At 45.6% G+C, this 23,201-nt stretch overlaps 1 protein-coding gene across 1 annotated transcript in view; it reads right to left on the reverse strand.

Moving 5' to 3' along the window:
* The window catches only part of ARHGEF26 (Rho guanine nucleotide exchange factor 26), a 237,484-nt gene extending 219,777 nt beyond the window's left edge, over positions 1-17,707 (reverse strand). Inside the window, exons 1-3 of the mRNA XM_075340721.1 lie at positions 17,416-17,707; positions 10,525-11,661; positions 6,217-6,256 (exon numbers count right to left, since the gene is read on the reverse strand). Coding sequence (XP_075196836.1) covers positions 6,217-6,256; positions 10,525-11,586 — 1,102 coding nt within the window. The 5' untranslated portion in view covers positions 11,587-11,661; positions 17,416-17,707. The remainder of the gene's footprint in view (positions 1-6,216; positions 6,257-10,524; positions 11,662-17,415) is intronic.
* Between the last annotated feature and the right edge of the window lie 5,494 nt (positions 17,708-23,201).

Genomic DNA, 23,201 nt, shown 5'->3' on the forward strand with positions numbered 1-23,201 from the left:
TTTTAATCATGTTGTTGATCTAAATAAAAAAAAATGATCATTTTCCTTTAAAGGAAATCTGTCAGCAGGTTTTTGCAAATATAAGCTAAAGTCAGCATGCTGCAAGGGTTAACACATAACTCAGGGCTGCCTGTGTTGTCACAGTCCAATCTGTTGTTTATTGGCTATGTTTGTTTAAACAGCAGGACCCTTGTCATTGCAGGACAGTCTCTATTGAGAGAGCCTGGTGTGGGTGGGACAGCTCTTTGGACTCTGCTACAGGAATAAAGCTAAAAATTGTGATTGTGTCAGAATGACTGCAGCCAGTAATCTAAGCGATACACTGTTGGATTCAGGATCTTTTGACCTACGTTGTGCTGCTCTCAGATGAGGTAGCAAAAACCTGCTGACAGATTCCATTCAAGTGCTTTTGAACTGATTTCTTTATAGGTTTATAAGCCAATGGACTATGGAAACTTTACCTGTTGCCATTCATCACCTAATGAACAAACTAATTGAATTACCTATAACGAGTTTCAGTTTTATAAGACCAGGAGTGTTTTTGTCACAGTAGGCAGAAATATTGATATAGGTCTAAAGAGACATGCTTTATAACTGCTAAAGTTCAGTACTGACATATGGTTATAATATATGGACATGTATCACAAGTGTGCACTGGTTGGGGGAACTCTGGAACTCTACAATACTGAACATGAAGGGGCCTAGTGTTCAGACCCCCCCGGAAAAATATATTTATCCTGTGGATATGAGATATATGTGATGGGACTTTCCTTAATTTTAACTGGGGACTGTTCACGAAGAGCCATGCCTTCTGTGGCAGAACCCTGCCAGTCTATATATTATTGGTTGGCCATTTATTTGGATGGTTGCCAAAGTTTGTATCCCCAGTGGTGCCAGACCACACGTATTATCAGAGGTTTTAAGAGCTGGAATAATCAGCTTTATTTTGGTGTTAAAATATTAAAAATCTCATCCATTTTCTATAATCAATGTGTTTGTTTCCGTACGTAATATATTCGGCATCATGAGCGGGTCCCTCTGCTTTTCCCTAACCCCGCCTGACAAGGACAAGGTTGTGTAGGAAATTATCGACCACTTTTTTTTGTTACATTCTTTGGTAGATGAGGCCCATTTCAGACGATTTTAGGGGGGAAAAAAAGGGGCTGTGCTGTTGCCGTGGCAACCACTTTTGGTCATTTTCTGAGATGTGCTGGAAAAATGAAACAGGAATTGTGGTTGTTTTATTGTGGGCTAAAGACCACTTTGCCTCAGGTCAGAGGAATAGGAAATCATACAAGCGATTTATTAATTACCGGAGCGGGATGAAGTCATTACAGAAAATCACGTACAGCCCAGAGACCCTACATGTGCACTGAACAGAAACAAAAGCATTGTGACAAATTGGACTGTCACTTTTCTGTACTTTACTCTTTAGGCAAGCGGCCAATATCTAGACGGTGCACATTCACAGCAGTGTTTGCATGGCAGCAGTGAAAGCCTAGCAACCTCCGAGAAAACACCACCGCAGGCTGCACTGCATACATATGGAGGTGTGTGCCACTTCCCTCAGTCAGGAGGTAGACGATATCATGTCACAATTGCCTACAATTACAGGTAAACATGGTGTAACTTCATACAGCAACAATATCTACAACACAAGGCAATAAAAAGATCAGTCTCTTAAAGCGACAGTACCACTATCTCTGGATTATTAAAATATCATATTGCGGGTATGAAAAATCTATTTGGTCACAAGGCTGAACATCATCTTCATGTATCCTTAACACTAGAACTACTGGACTCATGACACCTATATAGAAATACATGGTGCAACGTAGTCAAAATGACTTCAGTAGTTCTAGTGTTAAATTGACTCCCTTTCCTCAATCAACTCGTCATCAAAAACAAGGATTCATTCTGAATTATATACCCCATAAGAAATGGCTCTACCATATCCATTAGTTGAAAATGACTTCATTTTTCCTCAAAGTAAGGCCCCCTCCACGCCTCTGATTTTAAAACACATTTTATGCCTCATTCATGGTCAGAACATGTAGCCATTAGGTTCTTCACATGTCTGGTTAGTGGATAGTCAATTTACGAGACACGTTTTTGTAGGGAACAAAATATTGGGTTTTTTTAATCTTGGTCATGGATCAAACTAACCCATTGAAATTTTTTATTTATTTTTTTTAAAATTCTTTATTTAACATTTTAGAATACAACAGATGGGTAGGGAACCATCATGACACTTTCTTACAAATTATGACAATGTGGACTCAGAAAAAAACTTTAAATATATTAACAACTTATAACACTGTCAGATGGTTTCAGGAATAAAGAAAAGGGGATGTAAGAAGAACAAGAAGGTAGAAGGGGATGGGGGGGGAGGAGGAGGGGAGAACCCATTGAAAATGTATGTGTGAAAATCTGAGTGAGTACACAAACAATAACATAGATGCATCCATGTGCAAGAAAAGACTGAATACGAGAAAAACTGATGGAAAGTAACCGTACGCATTATCAATCCTTGGGCTGTCCATGTGTGCAAGTGCACATAGCTGATTTTCCACATGAACAGATAGTCTTGAAAGAAATAAAATAGATAAAATACAGAATGCACTATTCTGCTTCATTTTACAGACAAGAGAAATGCTTGCAGTAAAGGCAGCTAAGGCACCCATCTACAATGAAGACAAGCACATCTGAACAGCATATAAAGCTAGTTACATCAGCTTCAGGATGTGACCAGCCCAATTTTCAATATGGCCGTCTGTACCCAGCCTACCCTAAAAGCTAAAAATGCAGCCTAGCCTAAAGACTAAGAATGCAACCTAGCCTAAAACTAAGAATCCAGCCTAGCCGAAAAACTAAGAATCCAGCCTAGCCGAAAAACTAGCCTGTTTCCCCAAGCATCTGTATGGCTCCCAGTTCTCCTTGTGATCTCCCAGCAGGCACTTGCATACATCAGAACACACACACACACACCTTTCACATCATTCCTCCCTGTGCTCTCTGGTGGGCGCTCCCAGCAGCTGTGCTGCATGCTGTCCTCTTCTGCCTCCTGCCAACACTCACACATCCGATCGCATACACTCACACACACACTCATCAGACAGCATACACACACACACATCAGATCGCATATACTCACGATATCGCACATAACGGTAAAATCGCGCGCGCACACTCACAACATGCGGAAATACCACGTGCTTCTGGACATGGGATCCTCCGGCAGGTCCTAGAAGGTCACTGCACAGTATCGCCGCTGAGAAGCAAGCGATATCGTTGGATGTGGTGAGTGTGTGGATGCGATCTGTAGTGTGTGTGTGTGTGTGTGTGTGTGTGTGTGTGTGTGTTTGTTTTCCGTCACAGGGTCTTCTCTCTTCTTTCTTTAGGGATGTCCGCTGTCTATAATGAAGAGTACTGCAGTGTCTAACATTTTTACCGCTGCATGGACGCCTCATTATTGAATGTGGCTAGGTCTTATATTCGGGGGATGTCTTATATTTAAGCATCCCTGAAAACTCCTGCTAGGTCTTATTTTCAGGGAAACACAGTAAGAACCCAGCCTAGCGTAAAAACTAAGAGCCCAGCCTACCCTATAAGCTAAGAACCCAGCCTACCCTGTAAGCTAAGAACCCAGCCTACCCTGTAAGCCAAGAACCCAGCCTACCCTATAAACTAAAAACTCAGCCTACCCTATAAACTAAGAACCCATCCTACCCTATAAACTAAAAACTGAGCCTACTCTATAAACTAAGAACTCAGCCTATCCTATAAACTAAAAACCCATCCAAGCCTATAAAATAACACACTGATCAAACTTGATGAATACATGATACAAAAAAAAGTTTTATATATGTAAGTAAAATAAATGGCTGTGTGAAACCGGCATGTAAAGACAAGAGACAAGCCCTCAAACTTTTGCATTGGTGTGTTTGCATATTAGATCACCCAAAGATCCATTATGCCTGATCGTTGTTCCCCATGACACCTAATGTTGGCCTGAGACTATCTTCCAGATTTATTTTTTGGTATATCATGGTAAAAATTATCAGGATCTGCTGACAATTTTCTAAATTTATGCAGGCAGAGTAGAAGAGATATGAGCATAACATTTAATACAGCATAAGGCTCGGTTCACACTGAGGTCTTGTCTTCTTTCTACAACAAAGAATCCAATCAGTGATCAAAGGTCTAGATTTACTAGCCAATATAGCCATGCACTATTCAAAAACTCCAACCGATTCCCACATGGATATTCACAATACCCAATATTCAGTGTATGAAGGCTTTGACCATTACAAGACCACATGGGCCAACTAATACATGTCATTCAACAAGGAGACCAAGGCAACTTACAGAAAGCCTAGCAGAATTCTTTGGAAAATGTAATTGCCTATGCTTGCCTTTCCATGTTAGAGATTTGTCCACTAAACTACTGTTGACATACCACAATATAGGTCAATATGAAACCCACCACCGATCAGCGGAAATCTGGTCCAGCAGCAGGATGGTATGGAACTGAATACCGCAGCTACGCACATGTTAGTGGACATTAATGTGTACTGCAGTTTTCCCTCTTCCGTTGAACGGGAGACTTCTGATAATCATACATATGAATTATATGAACCCTGGCACTATCTGATGTCTGTAACACAGATGTTGGGATATTTCAAGAAAGCCAGGTCTCAGGGAATATACTTGATTTTTTTCTACTAGTAGAAGCAGGAGCGGAGGCTGTGCGAGTCTCCTCAGTGTCTGCAGGGAGTTTCACAATTACACAGAATCTAAGCGCATCAGCTCAGGCACTGAACATGATGCTCCACAGTGCCACCGTCTAACAGTAAACCAAGCTGTCACACAATATGGAGTAAAGCTAAAACAAAACTAAAGAAGGGAAGGTATGTGGTGTCCCTATGTAACTACCACTGGAATCACCAGCACTGCCCAGCACAGAAGTAACACACTGGGAATATATGTACACTATGAAATCTAATAAATTCAGGACTAACAGAACTTAAAATATTTCCCACTCACATTATGGAGTAGAACGAGACCTTGTATATTCCCTAATAAACCTTCTATACTCTGTTCTTGTGCGGCCGTCAGTGAATATGTTAGGAAGGAAGAGGGTGACCACACCAAAGCTTCTCGTTTCTGTTGAGGCAGGCAATTTTACCCACCAGTCTGCAAACGTGGTGCATTACTACCACAGCTAAAACAGAGAGAATCTCCAGTGATGGAGTAAACTAATGTAGATAATATTTTTTTTCAATTTATAGGCAAAAGACTCATAGTGAATGTTTTCAGGGTTTGGTTTTTTTTTTTTTTTTTACACATAAGTATATATTTTTCATTATTCTGAATTACTTTTAGATTCTCTTCAGGTCTCATTATCTGATTTGGCTCCCTATGCTAGTGATGTGGATACAGTGCACTGTGCTCGCTTATATACTTACTGATAAGTCAGCACACACCGTGCTCTCTGCTCACGCAGATCGTTCAGGAGTAAGGGATACTTTGCACGTTGCGACATCACTACTGCGATATCGTCGGGTCAAAATCGAAAGTGACGCACATCCGGCGCCAGTAACGACGTCACAACGTGTAAAGCCTAGGAGAGAAGATTATCGAGCGTGAAACAGTCAAAAATCGCTGATCTGTGTCACGTCGGTCATTTTTATAATGTCGAGGCGTCCGCAGGTACGATGTTGTTTGTCGTTCCTGCAGCTCCACACAGCACTGTGTGTGAAGCCGCAGGACCGACGAACATCTCCTTACCTGTGCCCGCCGTCCACCGGCAATGCGGAAGGAAGAAGGTGGGCGGGATGTTTACGTCCCGCTCATCTCCGCCCCTCCGCTTCTATTGGCCGCCTGCCGTGTGACGACGCTGTGACGCTGCACGACCCGCCCCCTTAGGAAGGAGGCGGCTCGCCGGCCAGAGCGACGTACCCTCCATTATGAGCTGTGCATATATTGGCCATCAGCAGTGAAAATGAATCAACTTGAAACCACATTGAACAATCTGATGGGAACGGCGCAATAAATATAGACAACTTTCATTCTGCAGGTAAAGTTATTAAGTGTAAATGCTGCAGCGAGAAGACAAAGCGGCCATTAGCTGAGGGTGGTTAGGTTGCTTCTGTTATAGGTAGCCTTTATTGCTGCAAGTAACTAATGTTCCTTAAATTTATCCCTTTCACATACCTTCCCCGTCGAATGTTCCTTGTCCTCGTAGAATTTTGCGCTTCAGAAAACAAGAAAAAAAAGAAAAGATAGTTATAAATGTGGAAATTATAGTGTGGATCCAACTATGGAAATCTGAGACAAAACGTATATACAGTAAATAACACACAGGATCAATGTTTTACAGGACCAGCAGGCCTCCAGGAATGGTGCATGAGGACAGTTCCGACTACATACACAATGTACTTAGAGTAGGAGTATCCTCAGACATCTCTAAGACACCGTGAGAGAAAATGATAGGAAACTAATGGTGTAAAAAATATGAATGGTTGACATGCAGGGAACGGACATTGGGACTCCTGGTATATGATGCCTCTCACATACTTTTTTTTTTTTAGATAACTAGACAATGCTTCTACTAATAAGGTGAGACTGCTAATCGTACAGACAGCAGTGCAAGTAATACTAAATCATGTGAAGGGACTTCAACTTTTGTTTCTCTTCAGCGCTTGAGTGGCACTCACCTTCTGGTGCCTTCACTTTTCACCGACGCCGCTCAGGTCCGTCCCGCGGTGCCATCTTGTGATTGTAACTTCTGATTGGCTGGAAGTCAGAAGTTACAGCACCAGCACTCAATGTAACTCTATAAGAGCCAGAACAATGCCAGAATGCGGCTGCCTTAGGGATTCATTGAGTTGTGACCTCTGGCCACTTCATGAAAAACTGAAGTTACTGGCAAGTCACAAATGGAAGAAGACCGACTGAGCCAGCGGCAATAGAAGATGAAGATGCCAGAGGACTTAGATCTAAAACACCACTCAAATATTTAAATAAAAAAAAAAAAAAAAAAAAAAAAGCTGGAGTGGTGCTTCAATAAAAAAAAAAAGATCGTGGCTGTGGCGGACACCAAATTCAGGTTGGGACTTCATTGCAAAAAGCTAAGTGAGTTGACCAAAAAAAAGTTTTCATGACTTAAAGCACCACTCCAGCAAGCTTTAATTATTTCACCTCTACAGTGGTATCACTTAATCCTTAATCATATGTCAGCATTTTTGCATCAGGGTTTGTATGCCAAAGCCAAAAGTAGAGGAGAGGAAAGAAAAAACTTTGGCGATGGAGATGCGCTGTCACGAACTGGATCAAATGGAAATTCTTTATTCCAAATCAACGCGTTTCGAGCGCAACCTTCTCTCTTCATCAGGTTTATAGAAAAAAAGTGAAAAATAAACAGTATATATATATAGCTATTTGAATAGGTGGGGGTTGTCTAGCCAAATTGGCCCATAATTAACCCCTTGTGGACTAAATGGAGTTAACAAGCCAGGAGTAGAGTCTGTGTTTTAGCATACAAATACTGATGAAACACTATCAAAAATACTAGTGTGTGAATGAGACCTCATACATGTGTCCTGTGACTCTCATAGACTTACATTCAGAAGTGACCTCCAGCTCACCCAGCAAACACTGGATCCGGCTAGTTACAACCAGCAGAAGACAACCCAAGTGGCACAAAGAACAGAAAAAGATGGTGGCTAGTAAATATACTACTAGGACCAGGGAACATGAAATGATGATACCACTCCAGAGGTGAAATAAAAACCAAAATATTTGCTTGGTGCTTGAATCAGCGCAGGCTCGGTAAAGCAGGTATGGAATCATTTGTCATATTATAAACTTTTAAGCACTTTTCAAAATATGTTTTCCCGTCTGGAGAACTCCTTAAAGTGAAGAAAACATCTGACATGTCAAGTGTTCACCAGTACAGGTAAGAAGATAAGCTAAACATTTAAAGGCATATTGATGATGTGTGTGAAGCACTGTGGAACTAATGGCGCTATATACGGTAAGTGATTAAGCCAGAGAGAAATTATCCGTTAACAGGGACCTCTGTTGACAGTTTATCTCCCTTGGAGGGGTCATGTTGAAGTCCAACATAGCCAAATTTTCATTCACCCCCAAAGGATGTAATTTGGAAAAAGTCTGTACATCTAAATAGAGATTAGAAAGTCAGCAGGTTTAGCCAGGATTGTTCATATCATTGGTGCAACCTGAGGTAAGGGGGCCCATTTCTACTTCCAAAGCAGGTGGGATTCTTTATTTTGATGAGTTATTGGGCTGAGAAGAGCCCACATATTTCTGCACAGCGCTCTTTTCGGTCTGTGTCCTCTAGTGGGTTTGGTCAATATTCATCTAACAAGTAGGTTTATCTTTTCAAGCGACACAGCAAAATCACAGCGGCTCCTCCAATGCTGGTTTACACTTACTTAGGGTATGTGCAGACATATTTTTCATGCATCTTTTTACTGGCATTTTTCTGACTTTTTTTATAATAAAAAAAAAAAAACCCTTCATTCATCAATGTAGAAACTGTCAACAATTTTTCATGCAAAAAAGCCAGAAAAGCACTCAAAAGATTCCCGGGCATCTTTTGAGCCTTTCCATTGATTTCTATTGTAACGTATAGATCAAAAGACACCTGAAGAATGGTCAGGTCACTCATTTTTAATTGCTCTGCATCTTTACCAATCTGAAGCGTTTAGAAGACACTAAAAAAAACTGACATATGAACAGCAAGTCGTTTCTACATAGAAATGAACGTGTTGATTTGGTTCAAAGTTTAGTTAGCGCTTTTTCAGGTGGGTTTCAAAGCGGACTCACTCCAAACTGGAAGGAAAAAAACATTGTGTGCTTATACGCTAACAACACCCTTCCTTCAAAATTGATGAGCATCTACGACCTCTACCATAAGGGGCCTCCATTATCTCCCTCAAATCAATTCACAGTTGGGTCTTACTCAAATCCATGAATTAACATTGTTATACTTAATATAATAACATCCCTGTACTCTTGTTTTAACGCTGAGTGCTCTGTTATCAAAGATAGCGTATGATACTTCTGGAAGAACTATTCAACAATTTGACAAGCCATCTTACGTGCTGCTTGTTTTTTCCCTGTGATTACCAAGCTCTTGTTTTTGATTGAAAAATGCCCCTCCCCAAATCTTGGCACTATATGTACCCCGTTCTCCACTGTGATGATAATCAGTCGCATGCCTGTCTTGTTCTGTAAATGTATTATCCATCATATAGCTTTTCTGCAACATCTTTTCGTAGGAACTCTGTCCCTCTATTGGTGTAATAAATTAACATCTAGGTATACCGTATTTTTCGGACCATAAGACGCACTTTTTTCTCCCCAAATGTTGGGGGAACGTGGGGGGTGCGTCTAATGGTCTGAATGTAGGGCATGGCTGCGGAGAATGAGGGTGCTGCGGTGGAGTGGGTCATTGGGGGCACGAGCAGGCTGCAGCAGCGCCTGCCATGACCACGTGGGCCCGCTCATTACATATGCACGCCCATCCTCCCGCCCATCTCTCAGTGCTGAAGCTGGCACTGACATGTGGGCGGGGACGTGCGCATAATTAACAGCCGGCCATGATCACCCCTGGCAACTACAGCCTGGATCATGCTCGGCTGTATTCACTGCCCCCCATGCATCATCATCAGCGCGGGGTGCAGTGAATAAATGTACTCACCATTCCCCTGCAGCATCGCAATGTCCTCCAGTCTGCCAGCCGCGCTGTGTGGACTGGAGACTAGCGGTGCTCACAGCGATGATGTCATCGCTGTGCGCACGTGTGTCCTCACAGTCGCGTCGGCAGACTGGAGGACATCGCGGTGCTGCAGGGAACGAGGCCGGCTCAACACAGACGGGAGGAGGAGCGACGCTGCGTGGAACGAGGAAAGGCGAGTGTAAACGTTTATTTATTTTTTGTGTGTGCCGCAGGATGGGGGTATATGAGCAGGATGATGGGGGTATATGAGCAGGATGATGGGGGTATATAGCAGAATGGAAGCACATACCAGGATGTTAGTATATAGTAAGATGGGGCTATACCAGGATGAGGGACATAAATATATACACAAGGCAGGAGGATCATTAACAGGATGGGGTACCTTAGTAGAGAATTTGGGGACATTACCCCTATAATAGTGTCAGCAGCAGATCCTCGCCCCATAACAGTGTGTCATGACCACATTTTTTGCTTAAAATTTTAATTTTCCTATTTTCCTCCTCTAAAACCAGGGTGCGTCTTATTGTCCGAAAAATACAGTAAGTCCCGAAACCATCTGACAGCCAATCAGTGCCGTCAACACACAATTATCACTTAAATATATGCAGAAAAATCAGCAGAGGAAAAGCAAAATGCAGAAGAAAAATAAATCCCATCACCTGTCAGAAGACGGGTCATATCCCCTTTAAACGTCTAAAGTAACAAAATTCAGTAATCTAAAGAAATATTATGGAAACATTGACAGAACTACTTACTCTTATTCTTCCCAAACTTGAAAATCGTTCTTTATCCTCCACCACAGCTTTGAGAATTGGCTGAGACATTCTATGATTCTGCTTTCTATCTATTGAATTATTAAAATCAACACCACTAACAACCGCCCTTCGATACGAGGTGGACCTCAGCCCTCTCCGCAGTGAGCCTGGGCTTTCAGTGTCTGGATCTCCATCTTCCGTACTGGCCACCCGTCCACCTGTAGTGGTCTCTACCATGCTCCGAGTCTTAAGCAACCTTCTGCTGGGCTCCATATTCTGACTGTTTTGTGCGCTATTTTTATTTGCCGCCACCTTTACATCCGAGGCCAAGTCTTTGGGAATGATTTGTCGCTCCCCTACTTTGAGGGACACGGCACTATTTGTACTCAGAATGATGGACTGTCTTTCTGGGTTAGATGCGACTCTTTGCAGAGGCTGTTTTTCTTCTACAGGAGATTTTGGAGAACAAGGGAAATAATCTGAAATATAAAGATCTGTGTCCTGTGTTATCCTAGATTGACTGCCATTATTGGTGGTGACCATCCCATTAGATACCGGTGCAGCACTGGATCCAAACACAATTTTCTCCTGGTCAGGCGTCAGTGTAACATTGCTAGATGTCCTCCTAGGAAGCATTGGTTTTGGGCTTGGAGAAGAAAGGTTGTCACCGTTAGTAAAAGTGATAGAATTATTAGAAACCACTTTTAAGACCTGAGATGAACGCCTGCGACTTGGGGACGAGGATTTATATTCCAGGGACGATAAGGATGATGATGGATGTAACTTCCCATTAGGACGGTGTAAGTAAGTTCCTCCTTGGAGATGTATCCCACTCTCTGGAGAACTTGTAATCCTTTCGGCAGGTTGAGTCACTGTAAAACACTGCTTGTCCTCCACTGGGAAGTCAGTAATAAGCAATCCATTGGAACTTTGATAAGACTGTGGTCTTGGTCTGGGGCTGTAGAAGAGTCCCTCTCCGTGCGATACATGAGAATTAGCTTTCCTCCACAATGGAACAAACTTAACATCACTGGGAAACTCCACCTCACTTTCTGCCTCCATAGCAACGTTTGTTCATTCTTCAAAAGCCACCAAAATCCTAATGAAGGTCATGGAACCCCCAGCAATCTGCCATTCCTAGAAAAGAGATAATGTCAGGCACTGAATTTAATACTCATCGGACTCCTAACATCTCCGGCCAAATCACATATTTTAGAGATTAAAGAACAAAACTTCTTAGCTTCACCCGTGAGACAACAGAATTCAGCACTTCAGCTGACCACATCACAACTTCAGGATAGTTTGTAACAATGTAACAAAAGAATAAACAGAAACATTCTACAAGTTCATTACCTTCTTATTCATATCAGTACATGAGCGTAAAATTAAAATCTTCAGTAAGTACATGATACTCTGCATGTTTGCTTAAGTTTACACAATTCTTATCCCATCAGCAGATCGATTGATACTCTTATACGGGTATACACGGAACCATTTGGAAATCTGCATCGTGACTATATGGAATTGTTTTATTAGATGTGATGGTATTTTTTTTCAAAGCCACATTCACAACATTACACAATGCTCCAATAATGAGAATTATGATCCTTATTTACACTCTCCGATAATACAAGAAGAAAAATCAATAGGAAGATGAACATATCCCACTGGATTACAAACGGCAATCATCATCTGTAATGTTTAGATGGATGGCAGTGCAAATCTGTGTAACCCAAGGACGATTTCACAACAAAGCCTGAGCATTTTACTACATTTAGAGCTCAGATATCCACAGCCAATAGTGCAGAAACTTCATACAGTACAATAAAAGAAAGGAATAAATCACCTTCACTTGCTCTATAAAGACCCCGGCATAATAAGTACACCCTGGCAGCAGATTTCCCATGAAATGCTTTCACAAACCAGTGGTTCCTCATTTTTGACAGTGCACCTCACAATACAAGCCCTCCTCCCTCCTTGTGTAATGAAGGAAAACCAATCTGTGCTAAAAAGAAAGTTTGTTCTCAGGTTTGTGCTAAAAATAATGAAACGAGAGTGGAGCCCTACTGGATGACAGATGAAAGTGGGAAAAGTCCATGTAGCGGTGCACGCCGGGCTGGGAAGGTGGAAGGTGTGACGTGAGCTGATCTGTGGTCAGACGTCACCCCATAAGTGAGAGCAGAAAGTAACCAAAAACCAGGACCCTGTAATAGACGCGGGCCAGCCCATGAGTGGAGAAGGAAACTTGCTCGCCTGCGGGGGCACTCCCACGCCTCGCCTGCGGGGGGCACCCCCCACGCCTCGCCTGCGGGGGGCACCCCCCACGCCTCGCCTGCGGGGGGCACCCCCCACGCCTCGCCTGCGGGGGGCACCCCCCACGCCTCGCCTGCGGGGGGCACCCCCCACGCCTCGCCTGCGGGGGGCACCCCCCACGCCTCGCCTGCGGGGGAACCCCCCACGCCTCGCCTGCGGGGGCACCCCCACGCCTCGCCTGCGGGGGCACTCCCACGCCTCGCCTGCGGGGCACCCCCACGCCTCGCCTGCGAGGGCAAACAACACCTCACCAGTGCTGGCTAGAACGGCCATTTACAAGCACTCGGACTTGTAGTGTGGGGCATAGATGTGGGGGAGAATGGCGGTATTGGGATATATAGAGCCAGCCAGGAGGATATTCTGGGACTTGTAGTACATAACATTACTGGTAATGTGGAAAAGCTAAGACTATACAGTAAAACTGCAGGTACAGATGCAAGGGCTGTCATGATATTTTGAGACTTATAGTGCACAGAATAAATTGTAAAAACTAAGATTTACAGTGCAGTATTGGGAGGATATACTGCTTTATAGTGCAGTGCTGAAGGGTGTGTTGGGATTTGTAGTAGTGTTAAGATGGTATGCTAGGAGGGTAGTCTGGGATTTGTAGTGCAGTGCTGGGATCCGTAGTGCAGTGCTAGGAGGGTGTGCTGGGATTTGTTGTGCAGTGCTGGAGGGTGTGCTGGGACGTGTAGTGCAGTGCTGGAGGGTGTGCTGGGACGTGTAGTGCAGTGCTGGAGGGTGTGCTGGGATGTGTAGTACAGTGCTGGAGGGTGTGCTGGGATGTGTAGTACAGTGCTGGAGGGTGTGCTGGGATTTGTAGTGCAGTGCTGGAGGGTGTGCTGGGATTTGTAGTGCAGTGCTGGAGGGTGTGCTGGGATTTGTAGTGCAGTGCTGGAGGGTGTGCTGGGATTTGTAGTGCAGTGCTGGAGGGTGTGCTGGAATTTGTGGTGCAGTGCTGGAGGGTGTGCTGGGATTGTGGTGCAGTGCTGGAGGGTGTGCTGGGATTGTGGTGCAGTGCTGCAGGGTGTGCTGGGATTTGTGGTGCAGTGCTGGAGGGTGTGCTGGGATTTGTAGTGCAGTGCAGGTGGGTGTGCTGGGATTTGTGGTGCAGTGCTGGAGGGTGTGCTGGGATTTGTGGTGCAGTGCTGGAGGGTGTGCTGGGATTTGTGGTGCAGTGCAGGTGGGTGTGCTGGGATGTGTAGTGTAGTGCTGGGAGGGTGTGCTGGGATTTGTGGTGCAGTGCTGGGAAGGTGTGCTGGGACGTGTAGTGCTGGGAGGGTGTGCTGGGATGTGTTGTGCAGTGATGGAGGGTGTGCTGGGATTTGTAGTGCAGTGCTGGGAGAGTGTGCTGGGATGTGTAGTGCAGTGCTGGGAGAGTGTGCTGGAGGGTGTGCTGGGATGTCTACTGCAGTGCTGGGAGGGTGTGCTGGGATGTCTACTGCAGTGCTGGGAGGGTGTGCTGGGATGTCTACTGCAGTGCTGGGAGGGTGTGCTGGGATGTCTAGTGCAGTGCTGGGAGGGTGTGCTGGGATGTCTACTGCAGTGCTGGGAGGGTGTGCTGGGATGTCTAGTGCAGTGCTGGGAGGGTGTGCTGGGATGTCTAGTGCAGTGCTGGGAGGGTGTGCTCGGATTTGTGGTGCAGTGCTGTGAGGGTGTGCTGGGATTTGTGGTGCAGTGATGTGAGGGTGTGCTGGGATTTGTGGTGCAGTGCTGGGAGGGTGTGCTGGGATGTGTAGTGCAGTGCTGGGAGGGTGTGCTGGGATGTGTAGTGCAGTGCTGGAGGGTGTGCTGAGATTTGTGGTGCAGTGGTGGAGGGTGTGCTGGGATGTGTGGTGCAGTGCTGGAGGGTGTGCTGGGACGTGTAGTGCAGTGCTGTGAGGGTGTGCTGGGATTTGTGGTGCAGTGCTGGAGGTGTGCTGGGATGTGTAGTGCAGTGCTGGAGGGTGTGCTGGGATGTGTAGTGCAGTGCTGGAGGGTGTGCTGGGATGTGTAGTGCAGTGCTGGAGGGTGTGCTGGGATGTGTAGTGCAGTGTTGTGAGGGTGTGCTAGGATTTGTGGTGCAGTGGTGGAGGGTGTTCTGGGATGTGTAGTGCAGTGCTGGAGGGTGTGCTGGGATGTGTAGTGCAGTGCTGGAGGGTGTGCTGGGATGTGTGGTGCAGTGCTGGGCGGGTGTGCTGGGATGTATAGTGCAGTGCTGGAAGGGTGTGCTGGGATGTGTGGTGCAGTGCTGTGAGAGTGTGCTGGGACATGTAGTGCAGTGCTGAGGGTGTGCTGAGATGTGTGGTGCAGTGCTGGAGGGTGTGCTGGGATGTGTAGTGCAGGAGGGTGTGCTGGGATGTATAGTGCAGTGCTGGGAGGGTGTGCTGGGATGTGTAGTGCAGTGCAGGAGGGTGTGCTGGGATGTGTAGTGCAGTGCAGGAGGGTGTGCTGGGATGTGTAGTGCTGTGCTGGAGGGTGTGCTGGGATGTGTAGTGCAGTGCTGGAGGGTGTGCTGGGATGTGTGGTGCAGTGCAGGAGGGTGTGCTGGGATGTGTAGTGCAGTGCAGGAGGGTGTGCTGGGATGTGTAGTGCAGTGCAGGAGGGTGTGCTGGGATGTGTAGTGCAGTGCAGGAGGGTGTTCTGGGATGTGTAGTGCAGTGCTGGAGGGTGTGCTGGGATGTATAGTGCAGTGCTGGAGGGTGTGCTGGGATGTGTGGTGCAGTGCTGGGCGGGTGTGCTGGGATGTATAGTGCAGTGCTAAGGGTGTGCTGAGATGTGTGGTGCAGTGCTGGAGGGTGTGCTGGGATGTGTAGTGCAGGAGGGTGTGCTGGGATGTGTAGTGCTGTGCTGGAGGGTGTGCTGGGATGTGTAGTGCAGTGTTGGAGGGTGTGCTGGGATGTGTGGTGCAGTGCTAGGAGGGTGTGCTGGGATGTGTGGTGCAGTGCTAGGAGGGTGTGCTGGGATGTGTAGTGCTGTGCTGGAGGGTGTGCTGGGATGTGTAGTGCAGTGCAGGAGGGTGTGCTGGGATGTGTAGTGCAGTGCAGGAGGGTGTGCTGGGATGTGTGGTGCAGTGCTGGAGGGTGTGCTGGGATGTGTGGTGCAGTGCTGGGAGGGTGTGCTGGGATGTGTGGTGCAGTGCTGGGAGGGTGTGCTGGGATGTGTGGTGCAGTGCTAGGAGGGTGTGCTGGGATGTGTGGTGCAGTGCTAGGAGGGTGTGCTGGGATGTTTAGTGCAGTGCTAGGAGGGTGTGCTGGGATGTGTAGTGCCGTGCTGGAGGGTGTGCTGGGACGTGTAGTGCAGTGCTGGGAGGGTGTGCTGGGATGTGTAGTGCCGTGCTGGAGGGTGTGCTGGGACGTGTAGTGCAGTGCTGGAGGGTGTGCTGGGATGTGTAGTGCAGTGCTGGAGGGTGTGCTGGGATTTGTGGTGCAGTGCTGGAGGGTGTGCTGGGATGTGTAGTGCAGTGCTGGAGGGTGTGCTGGGATGTGTGGTGCAGTGCTGGGATGTGTGGTGCAGTGCTGGAGGGTGTGCTGGGATGTGTGGTGCAGTGCTGGGATGTGTGGTGCAGTGCTGGAGGGTGTGCTGGGATGTGTGGTGCAGTGCTGGGATGTGTGGTGCAGTGCTGGAGGGTGTGCTGGGATGTGTGGTGCAGTGCTGGAGGGTGTGCTGGGCTTTGTGGTGCAGTGCTGGAGGGTGTGCTGGGATGTGCAGTGCTGGAGGGTGTGCTGGGCTTTGTGGTGCAGTGCTGGAGGGTGTGCTGGGCTGTCTAGTGCAGTGCTGGAGGGTGTGCTGGGCTGTGCAGTGCTGGAGGGTGTGCTGGGATGTGCAGTGCTGGAGGGTGTGCTGGGATGTGCAGTGCTGGAGGGTGTGCTGGGCTGTGCAGTGCTGGAGGGTGTGCTGGGCTGTCTAGTGCAGTGCTGGAGGGTGTGCTGGGCTTTGTAGTGCAGTGCTGGAGGGTGTGCTGGGATGTGTAGTGCAGTGTTGGGAGGGTGTGCTGGGATGTGTGGTGCAGTGCTGGAGGGTGTGCTGGGATGTGCAGTGCTGGAGGGTGTGCTGGGCTGTGCAGTGCTGGAGGGTGTGCTGGGATGTGTAGTGCAGTGCTGGAGGGTGTGCTGGGATGTGCAGTGCTGGAGGGTGTGCTGGGCTGTCTAGTGCAGTGCTGGAGGGTGTGCTGGGCTTTGTAGTGCAGTGCTGGAGTGTGTCCTGGATGTGCAGTGCTGGAGGGTGTGCTGGGATGTGCAGTGCTGGAGGGTGTGCTGGGCTGTGCAGTGCTGGAGGGTGTGCTGGGCTGTCTAGTGCAGTGCTGGAGGGTGTGCTGGGCTTTGTAGTGCAGTGCTGGAGGGTGTGCTGGGATGTGTAGTGCAGTGTTGGGAGGGTGTGCTGGGATGTGTAGTGCAGTGCTGGAGGGTGTGCTGGGATGTGCAGTGCTGGAGGGTGTGCTGGGCTGTCTAGTGCAGTGCTGGAGGGTGTGCTGGGCTTTGTAGTGCAGTGCTGGAGTGTGTCCTGGATGTGCAGTGCTGGAGGGTGTGCTGGGATGTGCAGTGCTGGAGGGTGTGCTGGGCTTTGTGGTGCAGTGGCACTGCCTTGCTGGCTTCCTACCTGTGATCCGGGTGAGTCCTCTGGCTTGTAGAGTGATTACCGCACACACTTGTGACAGCTCCGGGCGGGCGGCGGGCAGGACATGCTGAGCTCCACAGTGAAGTGTCCCGTTGCTTGGCTCAGCTCCTCCTGTCAGTAGCGCAGCTCCACCTGCACAGGGCGGAGGCCGGGCTCAGAGTCCGGCGGCCGGAGAGGTAATGCCGGCTGTATATGGAGCAGGAGCGCAGTGTCCGGAGCTACTGTCTGTACACTCCACAGCGCCACTACTCAGCCATTCCTGTGCTGCGCCACCTAGTGCTGCTGGCGGGTACTGTCTCACAGGACACAAAGAAAGCCGCCTCACCTGCCTGTGATAGAGCGCCACCTAGTGGGGAGTCCGGTCCCTCTCCTAATGGACAGATGTGTCTTCCATTCCGTCCCAGGTCCTCATACATCCGCACTGGTGGTTCCAGAGGAAGGTAATGTCTAGGACTGAGCACTGCATGGATATTGGCATCTTTAATGAGCCACATGTGAATCATAAAACAATAAGGAAAATAAACTAGAACCTGAGCAAATAGAAACCCACAGGAAGACTAGTGGAGTGTATAGGATAATACACACCGCCTTACTTCCCGATTCCTAGGAGCTATCAGTTGGATGAGAAATGTTTTGTTTTTCCATTTATGCAGTCTGCTATGTGATAATGATTCCCCTGATCCCAGTAATTAGACTTTAGCTGAATCTGTGGCCCCGCTAGGCCCGGTCTACAGGGCAGACGGACATGTGCCTATGTACAGTGGCGTAAAGGTGCCATTAGGAGTATACTGCGTCACTGTACATTACTTATACAGTTGTATTAAAAAGTCTATTTTTTTTATACCTCTGCAGGATAACAATATATCGTGGCCAGACATGCCAACCAGTCGCTTATACACCAGATCTGCCCAATGTCATCACAGCAGATGTAGAAATTCTCTTTTCCAAATACTTAGGTCACGTTCACACCGTATTCTTGGCCTCACTGATGGTCGTGGAAATCTGTTAGTGCACAGACCAATGCTCTGGGTAGTGTAATCTTACCATGGATGCTAAAATACGGCCATTTTATTGTCCGGGTGAACCGTACATTATTGTTTGTTTAGGGGCAGCACATGGATAGCTAAATTACAGATTTATTAGTAAAATTTACAAAGTGTCCGTTGTTTGTAATAAACCTATCAATTAATAACAATGTAGATATCTCAACACAACAAATATAAGTGTTTTCTCCCAAACAATGTCCAATGGAAATCTACCTGCACAAATATAGAAAAGGATATTAAAGAAAGGAAAGGCATTACAACTGCCTAGAGGTACAGTTGGAAGCAGAGTTCAAAGTAAACATTGGCTACTCTACTTGGATGTGTTGAAAAGAGGAGGTGATGACCGTCTGTCACCATATTCCTAAGGTGGTCAAAAAGTCTTGTGCAACTGCAAAAGACCTTCAGTAAATTTGGTAGCAGCAGGGAGTGAGGTTTGCATTTATACAGTAAAGAGCATACTAAACACTGAGAGTCTCCATACTCAAACTCCAAGGCTTATGACTCTATTGACCCACCACCCAAAAAAAACCCAGGAAAACTTGGCTCCAATATGCTAAAAACTATATACATAGAGGTTTGAGATTCTGTTTTGTAGACCAATGAAACCAAACTGATACTCTACAAGTCCTTAGATCAGTAGTATGTCTGGAGGAGGAGGAATGAAGCACATGTTGAAAAGAACACCCTGCCTACAATGAAGAATGGTGGTGGCTCAAAGATGCTCTGATGGCTGCATTGCTCCATCTGTCACTGGATGCCCACAGTATGTGTAGAACAAGATGAATTGTCCAAAAGGACAATGATTTCAAGCATGCTTCCAAATAAACCCAGATTTGGTTTCAGAAAAAGTCCTGGATCATTCTGAAGTGGCTGTCATAGTTGCCTGACTTGAACATCAAAGAAAATCTTTGCTGAAATTTGAAGAAGCTGCAAGAATACTAGGGAATTGGAGGTCACTGCTTATTACAAATAGGCTTCAATTCCTCAGGAACATTGCCAGAAGCTGGTGTCTGACTATGCATCATATTTGCAGCAGGTCATAGCAAAGGTTATTTACCAAGTTTAAGACACGCCATGGTGCAGCTTTGGTATTTGGTGTTTTTACCGTATTGATATGAATTTGTAGATTTTAATTTTGTAGAATGAGTTTTGAATCACATATATTTCTTATAATTCTCCTGGTGCCGACTCAGAACTTGAATTTTGTGTATGTGCTCCCAAACTGGAATGTTATAAATGGGGTAAAGGAGGGCGAGCTAAGTTGCCATCTAGTTCTATAGAGTTTTGTCGTCTGTAACCACCTAGTTGGATCTCAGGAACTCTAATCTTCTCAGGACAGTTATGCCTTTGCCGTCTGTCGCTGTGGCTAGCTCACTGTATCACTGGCTGTCTGTTTCACCATCGGAATACAAAGCATTTTAGGCTGCTTCCATACATTACCTATCCAAACATTAGATGGAACTTGTGTTGTACATCACACAGTGCTCAGCATAAACCAGTGATCCACAATAGGTTTGTCAGAAAATCTTTAGTTTCCTTTCAGAATCAGCATTTTCTATGGAACACCATACTACAAAATACTTTCACAAATGTGGGCCATTAATTGCAAAAAAGAGTTGCTATTTTGCACATTCAAAAAATTAATTTTTTTAACTAATTATTTCAAGACTATGTTGCAAAAATTGAGTACACCCCATTAAGTCTTAGGAGCAAAGCTAAAGTTTAGATTATAAAATTCTAACTAACAAGAATTAAACTACAGGTAAGTCTAATTATTGATAAAACAGGTGTCCTGCAAACAGTTGACTATAAGTGCATTAAAAAAATAACCTTCCAATTTCATAATGTCTGCAATGGCACCACATGTACGAGTAATGTCACAAGACATGAGAAAGAAACACGAAACATGAAGGCTACCTACAAAAAGATCAGTAAAGCTTTACATGTCAGTTAGAATACTCTAGCAAAAAATATACAAAAATTTAACTGGATTGAACTGCAACCATTTCACAGTGACGTCCAGGCCGATCATGGAAGTTAGCACTTTAACAGGAGCTTCTTCTGATGGCAAAATTAAAAAAAAACAACATGCAAGTTCACTTTAGTTAGCTAAAGAAGTGAAAAACTAAACTGGGGTGAGTGTTTTCTGTGACACAATACGGCGCACATTGAAGAGGAATTACATGCATGGGTGTTGTCCATAAAAGAAGCCTCTCCTAAAGCACATGCTCAAAAAGTTGCCTACAATTTGCCAGGGTCCATGCAAAAAAATATGAAGATTACTGGGACTCTAAACTCTAGAGTGATGAGTCCAAGATAAATGTTTGTGGAACTGATGGTTTCAAAATGTATGTGTCGCAAATGTGAGGAGTGCAAAGAAAAATGCCTCGTGCCTACAGTGAATCATGGTGGTAGCAGTGTCCTAATGTGGGGCTGCTGGTTGCGGTAGCTTTATTTCATTGATTGTATCATGAATTCATAGATCTACTGCTCTACATTACAAGAGAGAAGATGCTACCATCACTCCATGGTAGGTGTGCACTTTTCCAACATGACAATGATCCAACGCACACATCTAAAGTCACTGCAGGTTATCTGAAGAAGAACCAGGTGAAAGTGATTCCATGGCCAAGTATGTCTCCTGATCTGAACTCAATCGAATACTTATGGGTAATTCTGAACAGAGTTGAGCATCACTTTCCATCCAGCATCCAGGCTCTAGAAGAAGTTGTTGTTGAAAAATGGAAGAAGATACAGTATTAGTCGAAAATATTGGCACCCTTGAAATTGTTCCAAAAATTATTGCAGGTACACATGGTTTGTAATACACGTTTATATCCTTTGTGTGTATTGGAACAACACAAAAAAAGCAGAGAAAAAAGGTAAATTGGACATAATTTCACACAAAACTCCAAATATGGTCCTGACAAAATTGTTGGCACCCTCAACTTAATATTTGGTTGCACACCTTATTTAATAAACAACTGCAATCAATTGCTTCTTATAACCATCAACAAGCTTCTTACACCTCTCAACTGGAATTTTGGATCACTCTTCTTTGCCAACTGCTTCAGGTGTCTCATATTTGAAGGGTGACTTTATCCAACAGCAAGTTTTGAGGTCTTGCCACAGGTGTTCAATGGGATTTAGTTCCATACTCAATGCTGGCCACTTCAGAACTCTCAAGCGCGTTGTTTCCATCTATTCTTGGTGCTTCTTGAATTATGTTTAGTGTGACTATCTGTCACTGCAGGATAACGAGCGACAGGGCTCCTATACTGTCTCTCACATTAGGGGAGCCTTAGCTATCCTAACCTCAGGCTTGTCCTTATGGTGGAGAGGCTTGAGTCTCATGCCTGGGTATTCTCCTGACCAGAGCTAATCAGTTCACTCCCACCCCCCCAGGGAAGGAAGAGGCAGAAGTGTGATGGAAACACAGATGTAGACAGATAGGAAAAAACAGAAAGTCAGACACACTACAAACTCACAGGAATAAATTAAAGAGGAAAGCAAGAGAAGTAAGGCAGCAACAAAAGGACAACAAGGGTTAACACCACCACCACTCACAGCAATAATTCATAACAACCACCGGTAAGTCTTGGATCAAACCACGTCTGCAGACTAGTATAGCTAAACTATAGCTGGCACTAATGGAAGTGTCCAGCCAAAATGTGACCATAAGAGATTAACCCTAGAACGCATACCTGAGGCCTTGTAGGCCTGCTAGGTTACTTGTTTTCTATGGTTGATCGCTATGGTTGCGCGTTCTAGGGTTTACAAGCAGTCCAGCAGAGATTAACTCTTGTTGGCCTGTCTATGAACTACAAGTCTGTGGGTTGACTCACGGGTTTCCTTGCGCTGATCACAGATGTCTGAAAAGTTAGCAGGCAGAGTGCAAGAATCTGGAGAGTTTCCACAAATCCTAACACCACCATGACAGTCAGGGATGTTTGCAAAAACTTCTTTGTGACACTATCCTGCTGGAAGACCCATGGCCTAGGACGCAAACCCAGCTTTCTCACATTGCGCTACACATTGCGACCCAAAATCTTTTTGTAATCTTTAGATTTAATGATGCTTTGCACACAGTCAAGGCACTCACTGCCAGAAGTAGAAAAACAACCCCAAAACATCTCTGAACCTCCACCATATTTGACTGTTCATACTGTGTTCTTATCTTTGTAGGCCTCATTCCATTTTCAGTAAATAGTAGAATGGTGTGATTTATCCAAAAGCTCCATTTTGGTCTCATCTATCCACGGGATGCTTTTCCACAAGGATTTTTACTTAATCATGCACATTTTGGTGAACTGCAGTCCAGATTTTTCATGTCTCTGTGTCAGCAGTGGGGTCTTCCTGGGTCTCCTACCATAGCTTCTCATTTCATTCAAATATTGGACTGACACTGATGCACCCCGAGCCTGCAGGACAGTTTGAATGTCTATGGAACTTGAATGGGGAGGCTTATCCACCATATGGCCTTTCCAGCATTGCAACCTCTCATCAATTTTTCTCTGCAGTCCATGTCCAGGGAGATTAACTACAGTACCATGGGTTGTAAACGTCTTGATTATGTTGTGCACCATGGACATCTGGAGACGGACTTGTAACCTTGAGATTGTTGATATTTTTCAACAATTTTGTTTGTCAAGTCCTTAGACAGTTATCTTCTCTTTCTGTTCTCCATGCTTAGTGTACACACACAGACACACAATGCAAAGA

Source organism: Anomaloglossus baeobatrachus, chromosome 3 (assembly GCF_048569485.1).
Source record: "Anomaloglossus baeobatrachus isolate aAnoBae1 chromosome 3, aAnoBae1.hap1, whole genome shotgun sequence".
Classification (NCBI taxonomy): Eukaryota; Metazoa; Chordata; class Amphibia; order Anura; family Aromobatidae; genus Anomaloglossus; species Anomaloglossus baeobatrachus.